General features: G+C 46.0%; 1 protein-coding gene across 1 annotated transcript in view; it reads left to right on the plus strand.

Moving 5' to 3' along the window:
• Positions 1-16,634, plus strand: part of LOC142567988 (thiopurine S-methyltransferase-like) — a 54,045-nt gene extending 37,411 nt beyond the window's left edge. Inside the window, exons 3-6 of the mRNA XM_075678082.1 lie at positions 7,106-7,198; positions 7,268-7,397; positions 10,048-10,100; positions 16,523-16,634. Coding sequence (XP_075534197.1) covers positions 7,106-7,198; positions 7,268-7,397; positions 10,048-10,100; positions 16,523-16,634 — 388 coding nt within the window. The remainder of the gene's footprint in view (positions 1-7,105; positions 7,199-7,267; positions 7,398-10,047; positions 10,101-16,522) is intronic.
• Positions 16,635-19,252: the final 2,618 nt, after the last annotated feature.

Genomic DNA, 19,252 nt, shown 5'->3' on the forward strand with positions numbered 1-19,252 from the left:
TCAAACTTCATGTGTACAGCTTTAGAGGACTGAAGCTTCTGCATTGCAACTTCGAAGGCACGTTTCGACATTTTGAGCGCGAACAATTGTATATACAAGCGAAGGGGCAGCGGCTATCGCGTTATCGGTTCGACGGCTGTTCGCGTGGGGTTCGGTCGAACGATCATGTCGGCATGGTCTCTCTTGTCGGCGCCATCAATAAGAACGCCCGTCGCGCTATACGACAACTCGCGCCCATTGGTTGTGCCGTTGTGGGCGCAACGTTTTTTCGGTCTCGTTGGTCTCGAATCGAGCCAGTTTTAATGCACCTTAAGCGAGTGCGCGAAGTCAGGCCCGCGCTGCCACCACCAGCAAGAGATGGTCTACCCTGCAAGAAGACTTTGTCAGCAACGTGATGTTTTTGAATCGCCGCCCAAGTGTAACGCAGGCGCATTTCGATAAATTCGTTAGCCATCAGTGCAAGGCGGCAGCTACGTGGTTCACAGTGCAGTCCGGACGCTGCCCTGGCCGCTTTCTGTTTCAAAGTAGTGTTTCAGTGTTACGCTACGCACGTTTTACGCACCGCACCGACGAAGAGCTACGAGCGGAGTTCCAACGTGGTACACGGCACGAGTGTTTGTTGCTGTGCGCATCCGCAGACCGTTTTTTTTTTTTCAGGGGACGTTCCCCTGATTTCAGGTTCCGCGGCCGCGCGCGCGTCCCTTCCAAAACGTTTCGCAACTAATCCTCCAGGGCAAGGTGCATGCGCCATCGCGTCGTGAAAGAGGCGGATTCTGTGCTGCGTATTCGGCATCTGTGTGACTTTTGACGTTGAGACGAAGCAGTCAGCTACGCATTGCAGACGCCTTCGAATGCCCAGTGGCTGGATAGCCAATAGTTTAACATTCACATCGATTTGACCGATGCTCGATAGGTCACGGTGGGAAGCTTTAGAAGTTCGTCCACTTGCGAAACAAACAGCACGATTGCTGATCGGCTACAAGTAGGCAGTTGCACTCCGTCGGGTGAAGTGCTGGTATTCGAGACTGAAATTGTCAGCTGCAAGCACCACAGACATTGCAGATCACCCGAGACACTAGCACTTACAGGTTGCCTTCATCGATTCTGACACAGAGAGGGTCGGCGAGGTTTAATCATAGTCCCGTATTCTTCAAGGAAGTCTATGCCGATGATGACATTCTTTGAACACGCAACCAATACGATGAATGCACCGACACAGACCTGAACCCTCGTACATCTACCAATCGGTGTCACAAGATTGGGTGTCACCACCCGCTGTATGGAGCTGAGGTCACGGTCATAGCGCCGTCGCCTTTCGCGGTCGAGTAAACCAGTTCTCATTCGTGACAGAGTAATCGGTACCAGTATCAACAAGAGCGGTCATCGGATAGCTGTCAGCAGAAACAAGGGTGCCGGTAGAAACACTTTCTTCATTGTCGCAGGAAGAAATAGAGATAAAATTTTAATAATACGAAGGCAGAGCGATCGATCGGCCTCAGGTACAGTCCTCTAGCCAGATACTCTGCGCTAGGGTAAGGAGAAGGGGGAAAGTAATCAGTCGTCGGCCTGTCGCAACGGAAGATGTTTGAAGCTGCGATTGACAGGGGCGCCACCACCGATGTTAGCTGTTTTTACTTGCCCCGACTAGGAGGCTTAGGGCTCAGGAACCTATGGCCAACGGAAGCAGAAAACGGAGGGTGGCGGCTCGGTGATGTCAATCACCGAGGAAATGGCGATCGAGACTGGCTGCGACAAAGAAACTACCACCGATGATAACGCCCACGCATAAAAAATAAATAAATGGGCTCACCTTTGCAGCCTCGTTGGAGCGTGGCCGAAAAGTGAGGCATATGATAGCTTTCATAATGAGAGTTTTAAGATGGCTGGTTTTTTGCCCACCACCCCTGCTTTGGAAAATGGAATGTGCCTAGCACTATCACTATCGGTGCGCTCTCTAACAACAGCGCCGCATGTTGAGATTTTGCCGCTCCGGCCAACAGTCACTTGCGCTAATCTTTTTCCGCTGGGACTGTGCTCATCCCTGTGCCTGAAGGATTCCTGGCCTAAACATTACCCCGATTCGCAACACTATCTTAATGTACCGGGGAAAAAATACGGTTACAGGAGCCTTGAAACTCATTTTGTGGCTGAGAGCGCTGTGTGTGTCCCTGTGTGTCTTCTTTCGTCCCGTCTTTTAATCGCGCTACCGTACACCCCTTGAAGATGCATTACCAACAAGGCCACATTGCAACCCTCGTGAGAGAAGGGGCACGGAATCCACTATATGACTCCACAATTACCACAAGAACGACGAGCTGGGAATGCAATATGAATACAATTTCGATTTTAATATTACAATTAAACAGACCGTAGGGATAACAATAGAGGGTCTTTAAAATGTGCTAATTTTTTTCTGTTGAAGATAAAATACAGCGACATGATTTTTGAGTACTAGATTTATCATTACTGCGAAGGCATTCTCGAAAATTGGAATTCATATTGCTGTTTATGGCCCTTCTTAAAAAAAAAAAACGCCCTTAACATTGTCCAATTTTCGCTACTTTTGCGATTTTGGCGTTTCCGGTATTTTTAATAAAGTGAATGCACAATTTTGCAGCACTTCGCGCTAAACTTCAGGACACTATTTCAAGATTGCTCAGAAAATTTTCCAGCTTCATCACCTGAGCTAAAATGGTCCCACAAAGCCATTGAGTTCGAGTTGAGTGATAGGCGCTTGCTCCAAAAGCAAATTTCATCAGTGTTAAAAAAATACTGGAGTCGCCATAGGTCTACATTTTCTTGGGCCAGTAGTTTCTTGGGCCATTGTTGAGAAATTACGGAAAAAAATGTTTGGCGGTGTCAAATGTTTAAGCTTTGGAGTATAGATCTTGGAAGTTGTAAAATCTGCAAGTAGCAAAAATGCTTTTCGCCATCGTTAGTAGATTAAAAATGGCTCTGAATATCCACGCTTTGTTTCGCAAGACAAATGTTGACTACTGTTTGAAGAGGCATTTTCCCATCTAATTTAATATTTTGGCTGGAAATAAGAAATAGTCATCCCTCTGCTGCAACTTCTCGTGTGTATTTGCAAGGTGCGCACGCCCATCTGGCATCTTTTCACCTTGTCTATCGCTCTCTTTCTATTCTTCCCTCTGCCTTGGCCACTCGGATTCTTATATATACGCTCTACACTTGTGAACAAACGTTCTGCTGGCTCGGCTTATGCTTCGATGGTGCGGCGCTGCTGTAATCGCGCCCGGGGTTTGCAACACTTCCCTAAGCCTGGACCTGCAGTTGAAACTGACATACAATAGATAAGGGGAAGATATCTGCTACACCACTGAGCGTAACGCTTTAGGAAATCGTTTGGGGCGTCTTTAGGGCTTCCAGAATTTTTTTTGTGCGTGTGGGTGTCAATTGCGAATAAAACATTAAACATTCCTGAGGCACATATGTTTGGTGGACTTATGCTGGGAATCTGAAGAAATGACTCAGTGAGGAAACTCGTTACCTGTTTTAAGTAGCGCCTGGAAGTACTTATAATATCGATTTCGTTCAACGACTATTTAAACGCCAAGCAGTTCCTTGCCTAGTCAGAGCCAAGTTTAAACGCGAGGCCATTCAAGGTCACCGAGTTTGTCGCTGATGCGCGCGCACCCCCATGTGGTCGGTTGCTGGCCGTTATTGGCTTGGCGGCTTCTTGCTCCACGCCACCGCTGGCACACCGCTACTGGCTTGGTGCTTCCTCTTCTTGCGCCACTCGCTGGTGCGGGTGCGCGCGCCACGAATAGCTGTGTCTCGGTCGCTCTAGCTGCGCTACGTTGCACCTAGGCCTTTTGTTGCGGATACAACAATGAGCCCTCGAAAGTATCAAGCGTAAGAGTGCAAGTGCTCTGCACAGACTTCGAGATACAGCCGTCAGCACGCTTATCACAAACGCTCCGCAGCGTGGCCGGACCGGCTTGGACTGATGCCAGCGCCGCGAAGTGGTGTGCTCTGTTATCTCGGTATGTTTGCGGCGGCTTACGATAGCTGGAGCGCAGCTCGATTTGACTGCTCGTCTTGTCTTTCGCTTGTGCCTGACCGGCGGCGAGAGTGCGCTCACTTGACATGTCCGTTTCGCTCGTGGCTGCGGTCTCACGCGCGTCCGGAAAACGCGTTGCAGTTTGCTTATATCGGCAAAGCGATATGGCGGGCAACAGCTCGCGCGCCTTTCGGGCTTGGCCTCAAAGCTGGCGCTTTAAGGAAATGCTCAATAGGAAAAGGAGAGCAAATGCAGGTTTGTGGCGTTTGTAAAGGTTGGACAATAAATAAATCTGCGAATCCGGTTGCATAGTTGTTCATGTTCATTTCTTACATACTCTGACAGCAACGATTATGCAACGATCTGATATGACGTGTGCACACCGATTATGCATGAATACACCGAACCCACCACAGTGGCTTAGCGGCTACGGTATTGCGCTACTAAGCACGAGGTCGCGGGATCAAATCCAGACCGCGGCAGCCGCATTTCGATGGGGGCGAAATGCAAAAACGCCCGTGTTCCGTGCATTGGAGACACGTTCAAGATACACTTTTCGTCGAAATTAATCCAAAGTCCCCCAATACGGCGTGCCTCGTAATCAAATCGTGGTTCCGACACGTAAAACCTCAGATTCAATCCATGAATGGACTGAACAACAACAACAAAAAAAAAGAACTCGTTTCTGATTTCACACCTTTCTCGCCATTAGCACTCCACTATTTGTCAAATGTTTTCGGGTTGCGCCACATCGCCAGTCTGTCACGCGACGTCACCAAACCGAAAAAATCTAGGCACGCCAAAGTGACGTGTATGCGTCAAAGATGCAATAAAATGCCGGACAAAACTGATTTCACTTTTAAATAGCCGGAAGCTGCTTCGTTCCAAAGGAATAGAGGATGTCGCTCACCTGTCGCTCTGGTACTGGCTACTCGCAGATGCCGGGGAGAAGGGATTTCTTTGCGTATGAGAACAATTTTTTGCGGGGCATTGTAACGTATCGAGCCCTTTCGTCACTTTTACGACATCGCTCTGTCAAGTCACCTTCGCCGAGGATCAGTTTTAGCAGTATTCGTAACCTTCCGTTGCACGCCGCCGCGATTTTCGATCAGCCACCGCAATCTAAGCCAGGGTAAGCAGGCCAATCCCAGATGCTGGCACCACCCTGCTCCCCCGGTTATGTAGTTTCACTGCGCTAGCTCGGCCCCACCGGAGCCTTCTCCGCTTCTGCCCCCTCCTCGTGTCTTGTGAGCTAATTGGATAAGAAAAACAAGCCAAAGTAGGCAATGCTACTATAGCAAACAAAAGTGGCCTCCTATATACGAGGAGAGCGTTTAATTAATTTCATTGGGCAGTTCAAACAACGCTGCGGGTCAAAGCCCGATGCTTGCGCTGACGGTTACGTAAATTGGACGTCAAGAGATTAACAGCTTTGCGACATAGGGTCCCTTGTCATGACTTGCACTGTTTTCTTCAGCGCTATCCCTCAGACTTTTTCTTATATCTCGAGTTCTTTTAGACACGTATTTCCCAATAGACAGACCGGCATTTTTCCACTTGGTGGTGGTGGTGGTAACAACTTTATTGAGATTCTGCTCAGTTATCTGGCAGGCCCGAGTCCTAGGATGGCCCCTCACGAGGAGCGACCCTTTCGGCCCAGGCAACGAGGGCTTTTTGTCGTTTTTCATCCGGCGTTCTGAGCAGCTCCTCCCACGTCTGTTGTGAGGGAGCTGGCAGGAGCGACCTGGGAGGGGGTAAGCCCTCGCACCCCCAAAGAATGTGATTTTGGGTAGCCAATGTTTGATTTGTGCAATTTTGACATATTGGGTTCCATTGCCCGTTGGTAATTATGGATAGCCAATGTGGGTTGGGGAACGATTTAGTTTGGATTCGACGCAGGATCGAGGCTTGCGCTCGCGTGAGGCTTGCGTTTGGAGGCGGGTAAATTCGCCTTTTTTGCTTGTAATAGTTTGTTATTTCCTGGTATGTCGTCGGTGCCTCATCCATGGGATCCGAGTCTGAGGGGCACATCTCCCGGTTGATTAGACCTCGGGCTACCCAGTGCGCCTCCTCATTCCCTTGATTCCCCGAATGGGCAGGGACCCATACGAGTATTATTGATTTCTGTCTTGATTCGAGAAGCCTAGGTATAACCGTGCTCTATTTGTGGTGACCTGATTTGGTCAAGAGGATGAACTCGCTCTGTGGCGACGCGCGGCAAGCAAAGAGTGTCTTGGATAATCGTTATATTTAGTTTGTTCTAGCTTCTTGCTGTTTTCGCCCTCTGTTTCCGTTATGCCGCAAACTGTAGGGTTTGATCTTCTACTCTTGTTGTACAACGCGTCCATTCCTTTTGCCGGTTTTTCTTTTGTAACCTGATGCATGTCTTCTATTTATTTTAGGCATGATAACGTCTTCGGTTCAAGGCGTGAGAGGGCATCTAGATGTTTCTCTACTATGTCCACAAGCCGTCCCTCTTAATTTCTTTTTGTAGGCTGCAACTTCTTCCATGTTTTTTGCAATTTTTGTTATATCAACGCCTGGATTGTTTTCAGTATCCCCTGCGAGTGAAATCAGTTTCATTAAGAATAGCGTCATGTCAATAAGCATGCACAAAAGCGCGGGCACGGCAGCGCCAGTAAGAACTGGCCACTAGAACGGGTGCAGTAAGCATATCTTCTTCGTACCTGCACGATGACGACAAACAGAGTGGTGACCGCTATTACGCTGGTGCCACCGTGCCCGATGGTGGTGGTCACGTGGGTCATCAATGCCGTCCTTGTCGCATGATGGGGTGAGTAGTCCCAAGGCACGGAACGTATTATTTCCGCCACGTGGAACTAGGGTAAGCTTGTTTCACGCGCACATCTGGACGCCTCGGCAGGCAAAGCGAAATTTATGGAAGTTTTTTTTATGGTTAGATACGAGGCGAAAACTCATTCAGGACTACTTGGCTGGACTAATCTTACATGACTGTTATGATTTTATCAGGAAAGCTGCTTCAGGCACAGGTATATGGGTGAATTGCATGGCTTAGTACAGCACTCTGCCTGTTTAATATATAATTGCCTTACATTTCAGGTACCTGAGAGAATTTGGCGATCAATTCAGAACGTCGAAGAGAGAACTTCGTGTCTTTTTTCCCATGTGTGGAAAAATGCTCGAGATGAAATGGTGAGCCTCTAGCTTCAGCTTTGTTTGCCAGTGTAAATGTCGTTTCTTCATTATTTTGTTCATTCACAGGTTCTACGAGATAGGTCACACTGTCATCGCTGTAGAAATTACGCAACAAGCGATCGATGAATTTTTCTGTGAAAACAACCTCACGGCTACGGAAAGTTATTGCCCCACCACCAAATGCAAAATTTTTCAGGTAAATCATAAAGTTACGATATGTTTAGTTAAGATTTTGAGTTAATGAAGTCGCTCGTGCGAGAAGTCGACAACAGAGCCTGCAACGGAGCGGGCTGTCCAAAGCAGTTCGAAAAAAACAACAACAGGAAAATGCCGAACGCACACGTTAACCCAATAATAGGTGCAAACTAGAAATATTTGTGCTGTGCTGAATAATGCAGTCATCAGAAACTGCTGTATGCAATGTCGCAAAGCACCATGAGAATCGCTTGTTTTTCTTGTTGCTTGCCCAAGCCTGCTTTGCTCCTAATTTTCATACCTGCCAGAATTTCGGAAAATTTATTTATCAAATGTGGTCAAATTTGATCAATCCGCGAACTATACGCCAATAGAAGTGCTAGGACTGCGTAAAAAGGCTGCCTCCTGATTAGCTGACAACACCCGCATCCCCTGGCCCCTGCGTTCTGGCAGCGGCACAGTATATGAGACACGTACAAACACACCACGATCATCAGAATCGTTATGAAAATTTGACAGTTAGGAAATTAGGGAAGAACAAAAAATAATACAGTGCATCAACGCGTGCAAATCACCAACATACCAAGTTGGTGTGTGAATTGCACGGAGTCTGCTGTAATAAAATATTCCCGTATTCGATAACTGGTTCATCGGAACTATTGCCATGTGACATGTCAGACCATCCATGCTCGCTACCGCCATCTTTTCGCGCTAGCGCCATCAATGAAATGTTAACATATATGGCAACCCACGGCAAAATCTATTCACAACACCGCGTTAATTTGCTAGTTTCTATCGCGAGAAAACGGGAATTTCATTGGCCTTGCTTTAACAGGTGACGAAAAATGTCGTTGTTTCATCGAAAAATTGCAATATCCCGTAAGAGAAGCTCAGTAAGCAAATGGTTCACAAGTACTCGTTTCAAAACAAAACTGTAACTAATAAATTCCCTCCTCAGATGCATTGATCATAAAAATTATATATACAGATTACAAAACTGCGCATATAACACCAAACTTGAAGCTTTTTTAGAAAAAGTAGAAATATTATTTTGCGAAACTATTAGAATATTATTAGAAAGAGTGCTTTCACAGAAACATAACGCAAGCAGTTAACGATAATAATGAAAATATGGGTGGTCATAAACGAAGCTCCTAGCAAGAAAAGAGAAAAAAAGCCAATAATACCACGGCAATCGTGTCCAATAAAGTAATAGACAACCGCTTAATAACGGGTAATAAATTATACGGCTGCTTTTGCAGTCTGGCGTCCTCCATTGCTATCACTGAAATACACGTGGGCGAGTGGCCTTATCCAGCTGTCGACTGCAGCACTTACTCCTTACTTTTATCGCAACCCGGTCCCTAAAAATGAATTGGCTAGCGCGATAGTATCAATGAAGAACCCGGGTTATTTTAGTTTCCGCACTATGATGGTGCGGAAACTAAATTATTTGAATCTGTCGTTGATTGCATATCTGCTACGCTCCGTGATTTCATTTCATTTTATTTCCTTAAAGGCCCCATTGAAGGGGTATTACATAAGCGGTGGGCATATACATACATAAAAAATTGAAGGCCATATTTTTATTACAGCGTAAGATAATTTGTTACGGTGTTTAAAAATGTGCTAGGACAGGTTATGACTATGATTTCGTTGGAAAGGCCGTTCCAGTCTGTTGCTGCACGAAGAAAGAATGAAGACGAAAAAGTGACAGTGCGTGTACGTGGGCGAGCAACTTGTTGCGGGTGACCGGGTGACCGGATATGCGTGCCGGGGGGAGAATGTATGGGGCTTTGCCAAGTGAGCTGTAAAAGAACTTATGAAAAAGACAAAGACTAGCAAGGCGGAGGCCAGATGCAAGCAATGATAAGCCGGATTCTGTTTTCAGTGCCGATATACTGATGTCGTAGGGGTGCTTAGAATGAATAAATCTTGCAGCTCGATTTTGAAGCGATTCCAATTGATTGATGAGACATACTTGATGAGGGTTCCAAATGGGGGATGCATATTCTAATTTCGCCCTGACGAGAGACTGATAGTCTAGTAATTTCACTTTCTCATTTTCATTGCGTTAGCAAGATTCCCTATGAGTAATAATATGGTAAAAATAATTCCAGTATTTAAAAGGAAATTCAGTAAACGTAGAAAACTCTATCAGTCCAGTGCACTTTGTCCCTGATATCTACGGCGATTGAAACACTACTGCTTAATCGTTGAATTTTTTTTCTTAATGAACCGCGTTATCAATGATTCCCAGTACGTCTTCGTCTACGGCAGATGTAATTCTGCACACTGATATAGCCGTTGGTTTTGCTTTTCGTAGCACGTTCTACAGCAGTGTAACAGCTGGCGGCACAAAAAGCCGTTGCGTGACTGTTGTAAAATTAGGGGGAAACTGATTATGCACATGTGTGAGGCAAAAGACCAGATTTCATAATGTTTGCAAGCAGGAGTGCTAACATGTATGCTTGCTTTCAAACGGCATTATAACGCAGACAAGCTTGAGAGGTAGCAGAAGTACTAAACGCAAGAAACGCAAGAAAGAGTGGTCATCAAGGTTAATCACATTGGTTGAACTAGCTGAATATGACCCAAAAGTTGTGCGTTACACTTTCTGAATGCCAACAGGGTTACCACTTTTTTTCCAGACAATGGACAAGCGACTGAGCATCTACTGCTGCGACGTATTTGATTTCTTGAGGTAAGGCCCGTGTGGATTCAGCATTATCTTACGTATGGGAGCTTAACCTCAACAGGAATCTGGGCGAGTGGGATCACTTCCATTTTGAAGCATTGCACAGTAGAGATAGATGCAGAGAAAACGCCCGCCGTGGTGCCTTAGCGGCTATAGTATTGCGCTGCTAACCACGATGTTGCGAGATCAAATCCCGGCCGCGCCTACCGCAATTCCGTGGGGACAAAATCCAAACGGTCCGGGTTCCGCGCATTGGGTGTACGCTACAGAAACCCCGTCTGGTCAAAGTTAATCCTGAGTGCCCTATTACGGCAGGCCTAATGATCAGTTCGTCGTTTTCGCACTAACATCCCAGAATTTAATAGACCGTCTTATTGAGGGCGCCGCCATTTTGCGATCGCAGCGCCGTCTATCGTGTTGCGCCATGCTGGTATGTGGGATCGCACTGGAGGGTGGACGGGGAACCTGCATGCTGTTGACGACCAGTGGCAAGTTTTCGCGCTTTCCCGAGAAGTGTCAACAAGTTGTTTGGATTGGGAAACTTCTTAGCGTGTTGTCACTAAGCTTTTAGCTTCGGTATAGCCGCAATATCGAACGGCGACGGGCCTAGAGGCGTTCCCGTAGCTGTCCCCACGATCGAAATAGGAGGCCAGTCAAGTCTGAACACTGTCGATACGTAACGTATACATGTAACGTGTTATTATTGTATGTTATGTATGCATGTTGTATGCTATTAAGGTATCACTAAGACGACAACATTGAGAGGTGTCTCCATGTGTCCTGCGGTGTGTCGCACTAGCGTACACCCCAATCCAGGTAACAGCGAAGCTCAGAGGAAGAACGTTTTGGTAGCTTTCGTGGGCCTAAATTTACGCGGTACGATTTCCTAAACATTGATTATCTGGCACGCGGGCATCAACACTTACAAAATGAAGAACTATAACATAACTACATCGAAAGGGCGGTTAACATGGATAATGTGAGCTGATGATATCGACAGTGCATATGCCACGATCAACCAGACGCACGCGACGCGTTGAACCCTTAGGTCTCGAATGGTGCCTGTGCGTGCCAAGACACCTCGCCTACTCGAGTGAGTTGAAAAACGAACTACTCTTTGCAAGGGTAACGTTATTTTCTTCAGTAATACAGCGCGCGATGAGCAGCGTCGACAGCTTGCTGGCGAGATTCGGAAGCACGGAAGAGCCCAAGTGAATTAGGCCGGCCGACACACGGCCGGAAAAGAGCACACCTTCATTTCTTAGTCAGCACGTACTGTTTTAATAATACGCCCTCGGTCAACTTCCACCAACACGTTGGTGGCCAAGCATCATAGCCTTAGAACACGTTTTAATAGAATAAGTTTAATGTGGGTGCACGAAGGTGTAGCTTCGTCCATTCGCAATAGTTGACCGAGTCGAATACGCGCTTTTCCTTCACATCGCTGTTTCTTCAGGGGTGCCGAGTTCGTCCCCGTGCGCTCACTGGGAACAAAACCTTCCGAACGGACACGCGATGGCATCAATTCCTTTCTGTTTATGGTGGCAATACAAAGCGGACGCTTCTCTGCTATCGCGGCGACGGTGTCCACGAAGTCTCCGCAGCTGAAGGTGCCCTTCACGCTTGCTTCCTGAAGTTATTTTTGCAGCCGAATACAGCAGAGTGGTAGCCTGTCGACCTTGAGTCATCTGTCATCGCAGAAAAATCCCAGACGAAACAAGCTAGAATAACACTAATTCGCAATGAAACCGCTACCATTCCAAGCTGTCGCTGGGAGCAAACGGAATCTGCACATACCAGTGCGAGGAGGAGAGCGGCGCGGCGCGCTGGTTCGAGGCTACGTTCCTCCTCGCGGATAAAACGGAGATGCTGCCACAGAAGCGCTATTTTTCAAATGAAGGTTTATTACAGACACGCAGCAAATATAGGATCAGCGTACAAGTCATACAGCTGAAGCATTTCAAACCCATAAATACCCGCATGTGTGCACATGTCATTCCTCTGTTTCGATAGCCAGGGGTGAATGTGCATTTTTCACTTCACATTTTTTCCCACGGGTTTGCTGAGGTGCTGTTTTAAAAGAAGGTTATTCGGTTATTCTTTTTTTATAGAGTAAGCATTCTTAGGCTACTCACCCTGAAAATCTGTCCGTCGGTCTGTCTGTCCGTTCGTAACGCCTAACGCGGTGCGCTCTATAGAGAGAGAAAAAAGAATAAATTCGAAAGGAAAAAAAAGTACACGCAGAATCTTTTGTGGGAGTTAACTAAATGATGCGTAAGCATTTGATACTAATTACCTGCTGCGTCGCCGTATGCTTCCGTGTTTGGAATAATTGCGAGAAACACCGAGGAAGAATCGTGAAACGGAGATGGCGGTTGCATCACCGAAATCTTAACTGAGACCAACATGAGAAGATGAAGAAGAGGCGTGTAGTAGCAATGCTCACTTGTGTTATAGGTAACTCCCAGAAGATGTGGACGTGGGATAATATGGCGAGATAGAATTTGTAAATGAAGTAAATATATACAACATTTATTATGTTCACTGCCTCTTGTTTAGGCCTTCTCGTTGCGTTTCTTCTTCATCTTCAAATTGGATGATGGTGTGTTTGCATGATGCCACTGCTTCTTGGAAGATGGGCACTGGCCAATGCGTGTTGTAACACGTGACGCAATTGAACCATGTCACGTTTGGCAGACCTCGTACGTAGACGTGGTCGATGAAGACCCGCCGTGGTTGCTCAGTGGTTATTGTGTTGGGCTGCTGGGCACGAGGTCGCGGGATCGAATCCCGACCACGGCGGCCGCATTTCGATGGCGGCAAAAACACCCGTGTACTTAGGTCGAAATTTCCGGAGTCCTCCGCTATGGCGTGCCTCGTAACCATAAAGTGGTTTTGGCACGTAAAACCCCGTAATTTAATTTTTTGGTCGATGATGCTGCCTCCTCTCGATGCGAACCATTATCAATCGTGCTCAACCGTACTCCGGCGGCGGCTGCGTATGGCGCGACCACGTGGGCCCCGTCTTGAACGCGATCTGCGATGGGGACACGGTATGCCGGGTGCTGATAGCTTCTTACGCACTATGTTCTCGCCGCTCAGTTTGTGTTGAAGCGAGAGGCAGGACGAAGGTCAATTCGCTCGCTGCATCGGGCCCCATCTTGAAAGCAATCGTCCTACGTGACGGACGAACAGAGGGAAGGGCGGAGAGATTTGCTCGTTGGGTAAGCATAGAAATTCTGACGTATTTAAAGATGCAGTAGATCCAACCACTTGTAATCTATATAAAGGGAAGCTTTGTGTGAGTGCATAAGAAGTCGAAACACATGTTCGTGTTTATTGAGTGTTCGCACAGAGTGACCGGGAAGGCTTTATTCAGCCATTGTATAGAGGCTAGTGCAATGCCGCTGCCGCGGATGCGCGGAGGCGAGCGCCCTCTGGTGGGGACGCAAAGAAGGCAGCGGTGCAAGTACTACATTGTGATTGGTTGGCCTATTCGGCAAGAGAACAGCCAGGCAGCTGCACCCACGATCACGAAACCAGGTGAGATTAGCAAAGCGAAGGTTCACTTTTAAAATTCGAAGAAAAATGTTGGCGGTGGTGAGTGTCGAACCTATGACCTCACTTCAGAAAGACGAGTGTCTTACCTACTGGGTTTAACACCCACGCTTGCAGAAGGCAGATATATCTTAGCCACATGAATGTGTTGTACTGCGTTGTCTGTGTTATCGCGCAACACAGGTAGAGAAGCAGCCAATGAATTGATAAGGATGGTAAGTAGGGATGACGGGTTATATGGGCGTGATCGGGGTTTATAATGGTTAGACGCGGATGAATAAGGAGATAAACGGCGATAAGGGCTTAAATGTTGTGAGCAATTCTGATGAGGTTGATAAGGATCGGATCAAATCCGATAAGGTTGATAAGGACCGATAGGGTAGGATTATGTGCGATAATGTTGAGAGCGCTGATAAGGGTCGGATCGACTCCATTAAGATTAATGACGTCGTATAGAGTCTGATATGGTTGATAACGAACGATAAGAGGTTATAAGGGTCGGATCACGTCCTATAAGGTTGATAATGACATATAAGGGTTCATGAGGGCCGGAGCGATTACAAAAACTTGATAACGACAGAAAAGGGTTGATAAGGTCGAATCAAGTACGATAATGTTGATAACGCGCGATAAGGGTTGGTAAGGGTCGATAAGGGTTGCATCGATTTCAATAAGGTTGATAACGACTGATAAGGGTAGATAAGGGCTTATACTGGTCGGATCAAGGGGCAAAACCGATTCGAAGGCCAATAAAACATACATTTAATGAACCGTCTACTGCTTCGCCAGTAGCGGCAAACAACGTATGTCCTGTCGTATGTGTGGAGTTGAAGTTCAATGTTTGACGGAAGCCCGTCTGGTCGGGATAAAACATAGTGAAAAGGTAGACAAAACCTGGGGCACTACGCCGACCAAAGTAAAATTTAAAAGAAGGCGTTTCGACTGCACGGGAGCCTTGTGTGAGCAAGGCTCCCGTGCAGTGTTGTAGCCGAAACGTCTTCTTTTCTTTTAAATTTTGCTTTGGTCGACGTAGTGCCCCAGGTTTTGTCTACCTTTTCACCATGTGTGGAGTTGAGCAAGTGGCACAATGCTTACGCATACAACTCCACTGGAGTTAATGCATAATTTTTCTCTTTCTTTTTTTTAGGCCTGGTCTGCGTTACATATACATATGTACTAATCACTTGCCGGTATTAACCCTTTGAGACGCTGTCTACACAATTGTGCACAGCAAGAGAGTGCATTAATAGCAAAAGCGCTGATGAAAGTAATGGTATTTAAAATGCGTTTCATACACCGTGAAACACTTATTATTGGAACTGTGCTGCACTATTGACTAACGTGCGGAATGTTTTAGCAGAATGAGTGGGAAGGTAGAGAGCTGGGTGTCTTAATCTGTGTCAGTATGTTGTATGTAGCAAGTTCACTTCTTTCATTGTTTTTTACAATGTCATACACCAGGCATAATTTTCAAGTGGCTGTATAAGTGCTTTTCAAGCTTTTCAAAACACGATATAGTACATGTTCTCATGTTTTGTGTTCCTATAGTGAGTTTTCGCATGGAGTCGAAATTTTGTAAACTTGACAAAACTTTCTAAACAATTGACAATTCTTAATATTTTCTGCAGGTGTACACTTTCTACGATTCTGAAGATGCAAGAGATGTGGTGAAAGTAACTTTTCACGAGATAAAGTGGCGTCTGAAAGGGTTAAATGTTCAGTTGAAAGAGAGTGCTTCTGCTGTTCCTTCCATTACTGTTTGTGCCTGCTCTTGGCGCTGGTAGGTTAGGAAAGTATGGGAGATTCTTTAGTCAATACTGACAGCAAGTTACTTTCTGTAGTTTGAGAAATATTAATCACTTGCCTTTTAGAATATCCGTATTTCACTAAACACGAATTCTGCCTAATGATAATAAGGTAAAAACGTTACGACTGATACTCCCTACAGAAGGACGATCGTCGTGCTAAGCACTATGTATTGCCTCCTTGTTTGCGTGTTTGCGGTCTGAACGTTCTTGATTATCTTCTTCCGTTAGATTCGAGTAACTCTGCCTATTCCTGGCATTTCTGGCGCCTGACGCAGAAGCATCACCCATCATTCGTTGAGGCATGTTTGCATTCCGAGAGCAGCTCCTAGGAGCTGTGGAGGGGATGGCGAGCGGCACCCGGTGCCCAATTATTGCACCAATGAGCGTGCGCTTCTGCTCCAGGTGTGCGCCATTTGCTCGGTAGCCGCTCCTCCATCTGCAGTGCATGAAGACGGCGGAGCTTAGGACTGTTGCGGGTTGCGCGGTCATCGTGCCCATAGGACCCAGAACCCCCAAATTCTCCTACCATCACGTGACTCACCTTAAGTCAACGCTTACTGCATGGACAATGCAGATTGGCTATTTTCAATCTGCTAACGAAACCAAGAAATTGAGGTTTATTTTTAGATTTCATTCATTACCTACTGCATATATCCTCATGAGTTTTTATTATGAAAGAGAATATTTGGTTTCCATCAAGATTGTTGCACTATTCTGCTGTAGTTGTACGCGGAAAATTGATTTTTTAATATGAACCAGAAAAGTGAAACTGAGCTTGCATGCTCTTCGTGAGCGCTTCCTATACGAGGCTTCGCATTGAGAACATACTAAGAATACAGAAAATAAGAACGTTACCATCATATTCATTTGGGCTTGTTGATTGCTCGTCGTTACAGGGGTACAGCATAGATGTCTAACGAAAAGACGCGCAAAAAAGGCACACACAGCCCTGCAATTTCAGCAAAACATTACCTTTTTCGGCAATCTCTCTCTCTATCTTGCCGACAGTAGTTCTCTCTCTTGTTCTTATGCATGCTGAGTGCGTTCTCTTTTGGCTTTCAGCTCGAAACCCAGTCTGATGGACGTGGTGTTTGATCGGGCTTCACTGTGCATCATGGAGTCACAGGTTGATCGGCAAAGGTACGCCATGTTGAAACGCTATGGTGAAGTTTAGAACCACTGAAAGTTAATCAAGTCGGTGGTGATTCAACTTCTTGAAAGCCTAGCGTGGAAGCGCTGATACAGAAAGTTTGTGTTAAGTTGTTTTTTTTTCGTTTCTTTTTATGTCCGTGTTCGCACGCCTGCGTTTCATTAAGCCCTCGAGCAAACTAGCTGTGCGGTGCCTTGCCGCCTGCCGCTTACCGCTCTCGCGTTACTCTTCTTGGTACTTTCCTCACGAAGCAGCAAGGGTTTGCTACGGCTGAAAAAAATCTGTTTTATTTATTTATTTATTTGCAATACCTACAGTGCTCGTGTGGGGCATTAGTGTAGGGGGAATATTAACATAAAAAATACAAATGCATAACAAAGCGCAGATCGGTAAAAATAATTTAAAATTGTCTACAGGACAACAACTTTGAAATGTGGTTTAAAAATAACTGTCTGTTACGCGACGTCACGAAAACCACGATAGCTCCTCATCTGATATGACGTGTACACACTGGTTATGCGTGATTGGACCGAAGAAAAGAAAAGTGATTACTTCTGATTCGACGCCTTTTCGCCATTAGCCCTCTGCTATTGGTCAACAGTTTTCAGGCTGCACCCACTTCACCTGCCTGTGACGTGACGTGACAGAACCGTGAAGCTTCACCACTTCAAACTGGTGTGTACGAGCTAAGGATGCATTAATATGCCGAACAAAACTGAATTTCTTTTTTCTGAATAGCCGGAGGCTGGCCCGTTTCGAAAGGAATAAAAGATGGCTGCCGCCGATCCCTCAGGCACTGGCTACTCGCACCTGCCGGATAGGATGGGCTTATTTGCTTATAATAAAACTTTTTGAGTGGCCGTGTAACGTTATCGAGCACTGTCGACACGTTTACCACATCGCTTTGCCAACTCTTCATTACTGAGAATCAGTTTTAGCGGCATTCTTAACCTTCCATTGCACGCCGTCGCGATTTTTGACCAGCCACCGCAACCTAAGTAAGGGAAAGCGCACCAATCGCAGATGCGGGACCACCCTCTTCATCCGGTTATCTATTTGCAGCGCGCTGGCTCGGCCTCATCGATACCATCTCCATTTGAGCGTACTCCTGGTAGCCAATCAGACAAGAAAAACCGCTCAATATAGGCAATTGTATTCGCTTTGAAAGGAAATAAAAGTCACCGCCTATGAACGAGCAGAGCGTTTGATTGGGCTGTTCAGACAACGCTGCGGGTCACCGCCTGGTGCTTGCGTCGGCAGTTACGTAAATTTGACGTCAGGAGATTGGAATAAGAACATTCGAATAGTTTTACGTGATTATAGGGCTTATAATCTTGCTGCAACCCCATTCAATGGCTTGACGAACGCCCTCGTTGATGCATTAAATTATTCTTGCACTAGGGTGGTTGCTTGGGCTAGTTGGTAATTCATGATCAAAAATAACGTACAGCGCAAAGGACAAGGACAGCGATGTGTGTATGTCATCTATCGCTGTCCTTGTCCTTTGCGCTGTACGTTATTTTTTATTCTTGCACACTAGTAAGTGCGGCTTCCCCACAAGGCTTCATCAGTAGTAGGCAAGAAGTGTATGCAGGGTCACCATAGATGATAAACTATTGTCCTTGAACCACTTATTCGAGTTTTTCTTAGAAGTGCCTTTCACCAAAGATTTCTCTGCACGAAGGGTATTAAAAGGAACACAGTTGAGGAAGTAAACTCACACTGACGGCACACGCTTGTGTCCATCTTATAAAAACTGGTAAACTGCAATGCGTCACAAACCACCATGAAAAGCAAACAGAATTGACAAAGGCCTCCACAGTAGAAAGAAGGGTTTCTCGATTTTGAACGACACCTAGTTATGCCAATGCATGGATGACTTCAGGGCCCAAAAGAGACAAAAGACATTCTGTTTACGAAAACATATCTTGAACATCTACAGTGTGCATTTTATTATTCTTACGCAGTCTCAAAATAACAGCAGTGGGTAGACAAGACTTAGAAGAGCTATTAGCATCGTGTCTGCTTCCAAGATACGGGCCATCTAGGTCGCAGGCGATTCCTTTCAGGCACATAAGCGCTTAGTACTTCCATACATGTACCCTTTAGTTAGCTGAGAATGAAACCCTGGTGTTCCGTGGGTCTGCATATACGCCTCGCTATTCTATCGATAAAGGTCCAAAAATGCCTAAGTGCCGTTCCTCTTCTGTAGACAGCCTGTAACATACCTACATGTAAATGAGTTAGTAGAAAACTTAATTTAAATGTACTCATCCGTAGGGCAGAACATTCCTGACATGGGCCAACATACATGCGATGAGCGCATGAAAGCGCTTTTTGAATAATCAGAGTGGCAAAAACAAAAGCGCTATAGCTCTAATTAAAGCATTTCCTGTACACAACGTGAACGTCTGTACACGTAGAACGTCGATTGAATAAATGTGGACAGCTTATCGTTCGCGCCACGGTTTGCATGTAATTTCTCCCACGTAGGCGCAGGCGAACATTTTATATTGAGATCAAAATAGTGTACGTGCATTTTGAAAACATAAAAAAATAAAAAAATAAGAACGTATTTTGTCCTTTTCCCACAAGGCAGCAGTATTCAAACAATGGTGGCATGTCAATCATCCAGCAATATT

This window comes from Dermacentor variabilis, unplaced genomic scaffold (genome assembly GCF_050947875.1).
Source record: "Dermacentor variabilis isolate Ectoservices unplaced genomic scaffold, ASM5094787v1 scaffold_15, whole genome shotgun sequence".
Classification (NCBI taxonomy): Eukaryota; Metazoa; Arthropoda; class Arachnida; order Ixodida; family Ixodidae; genus Dermacentor; species Dermacentor variabilis.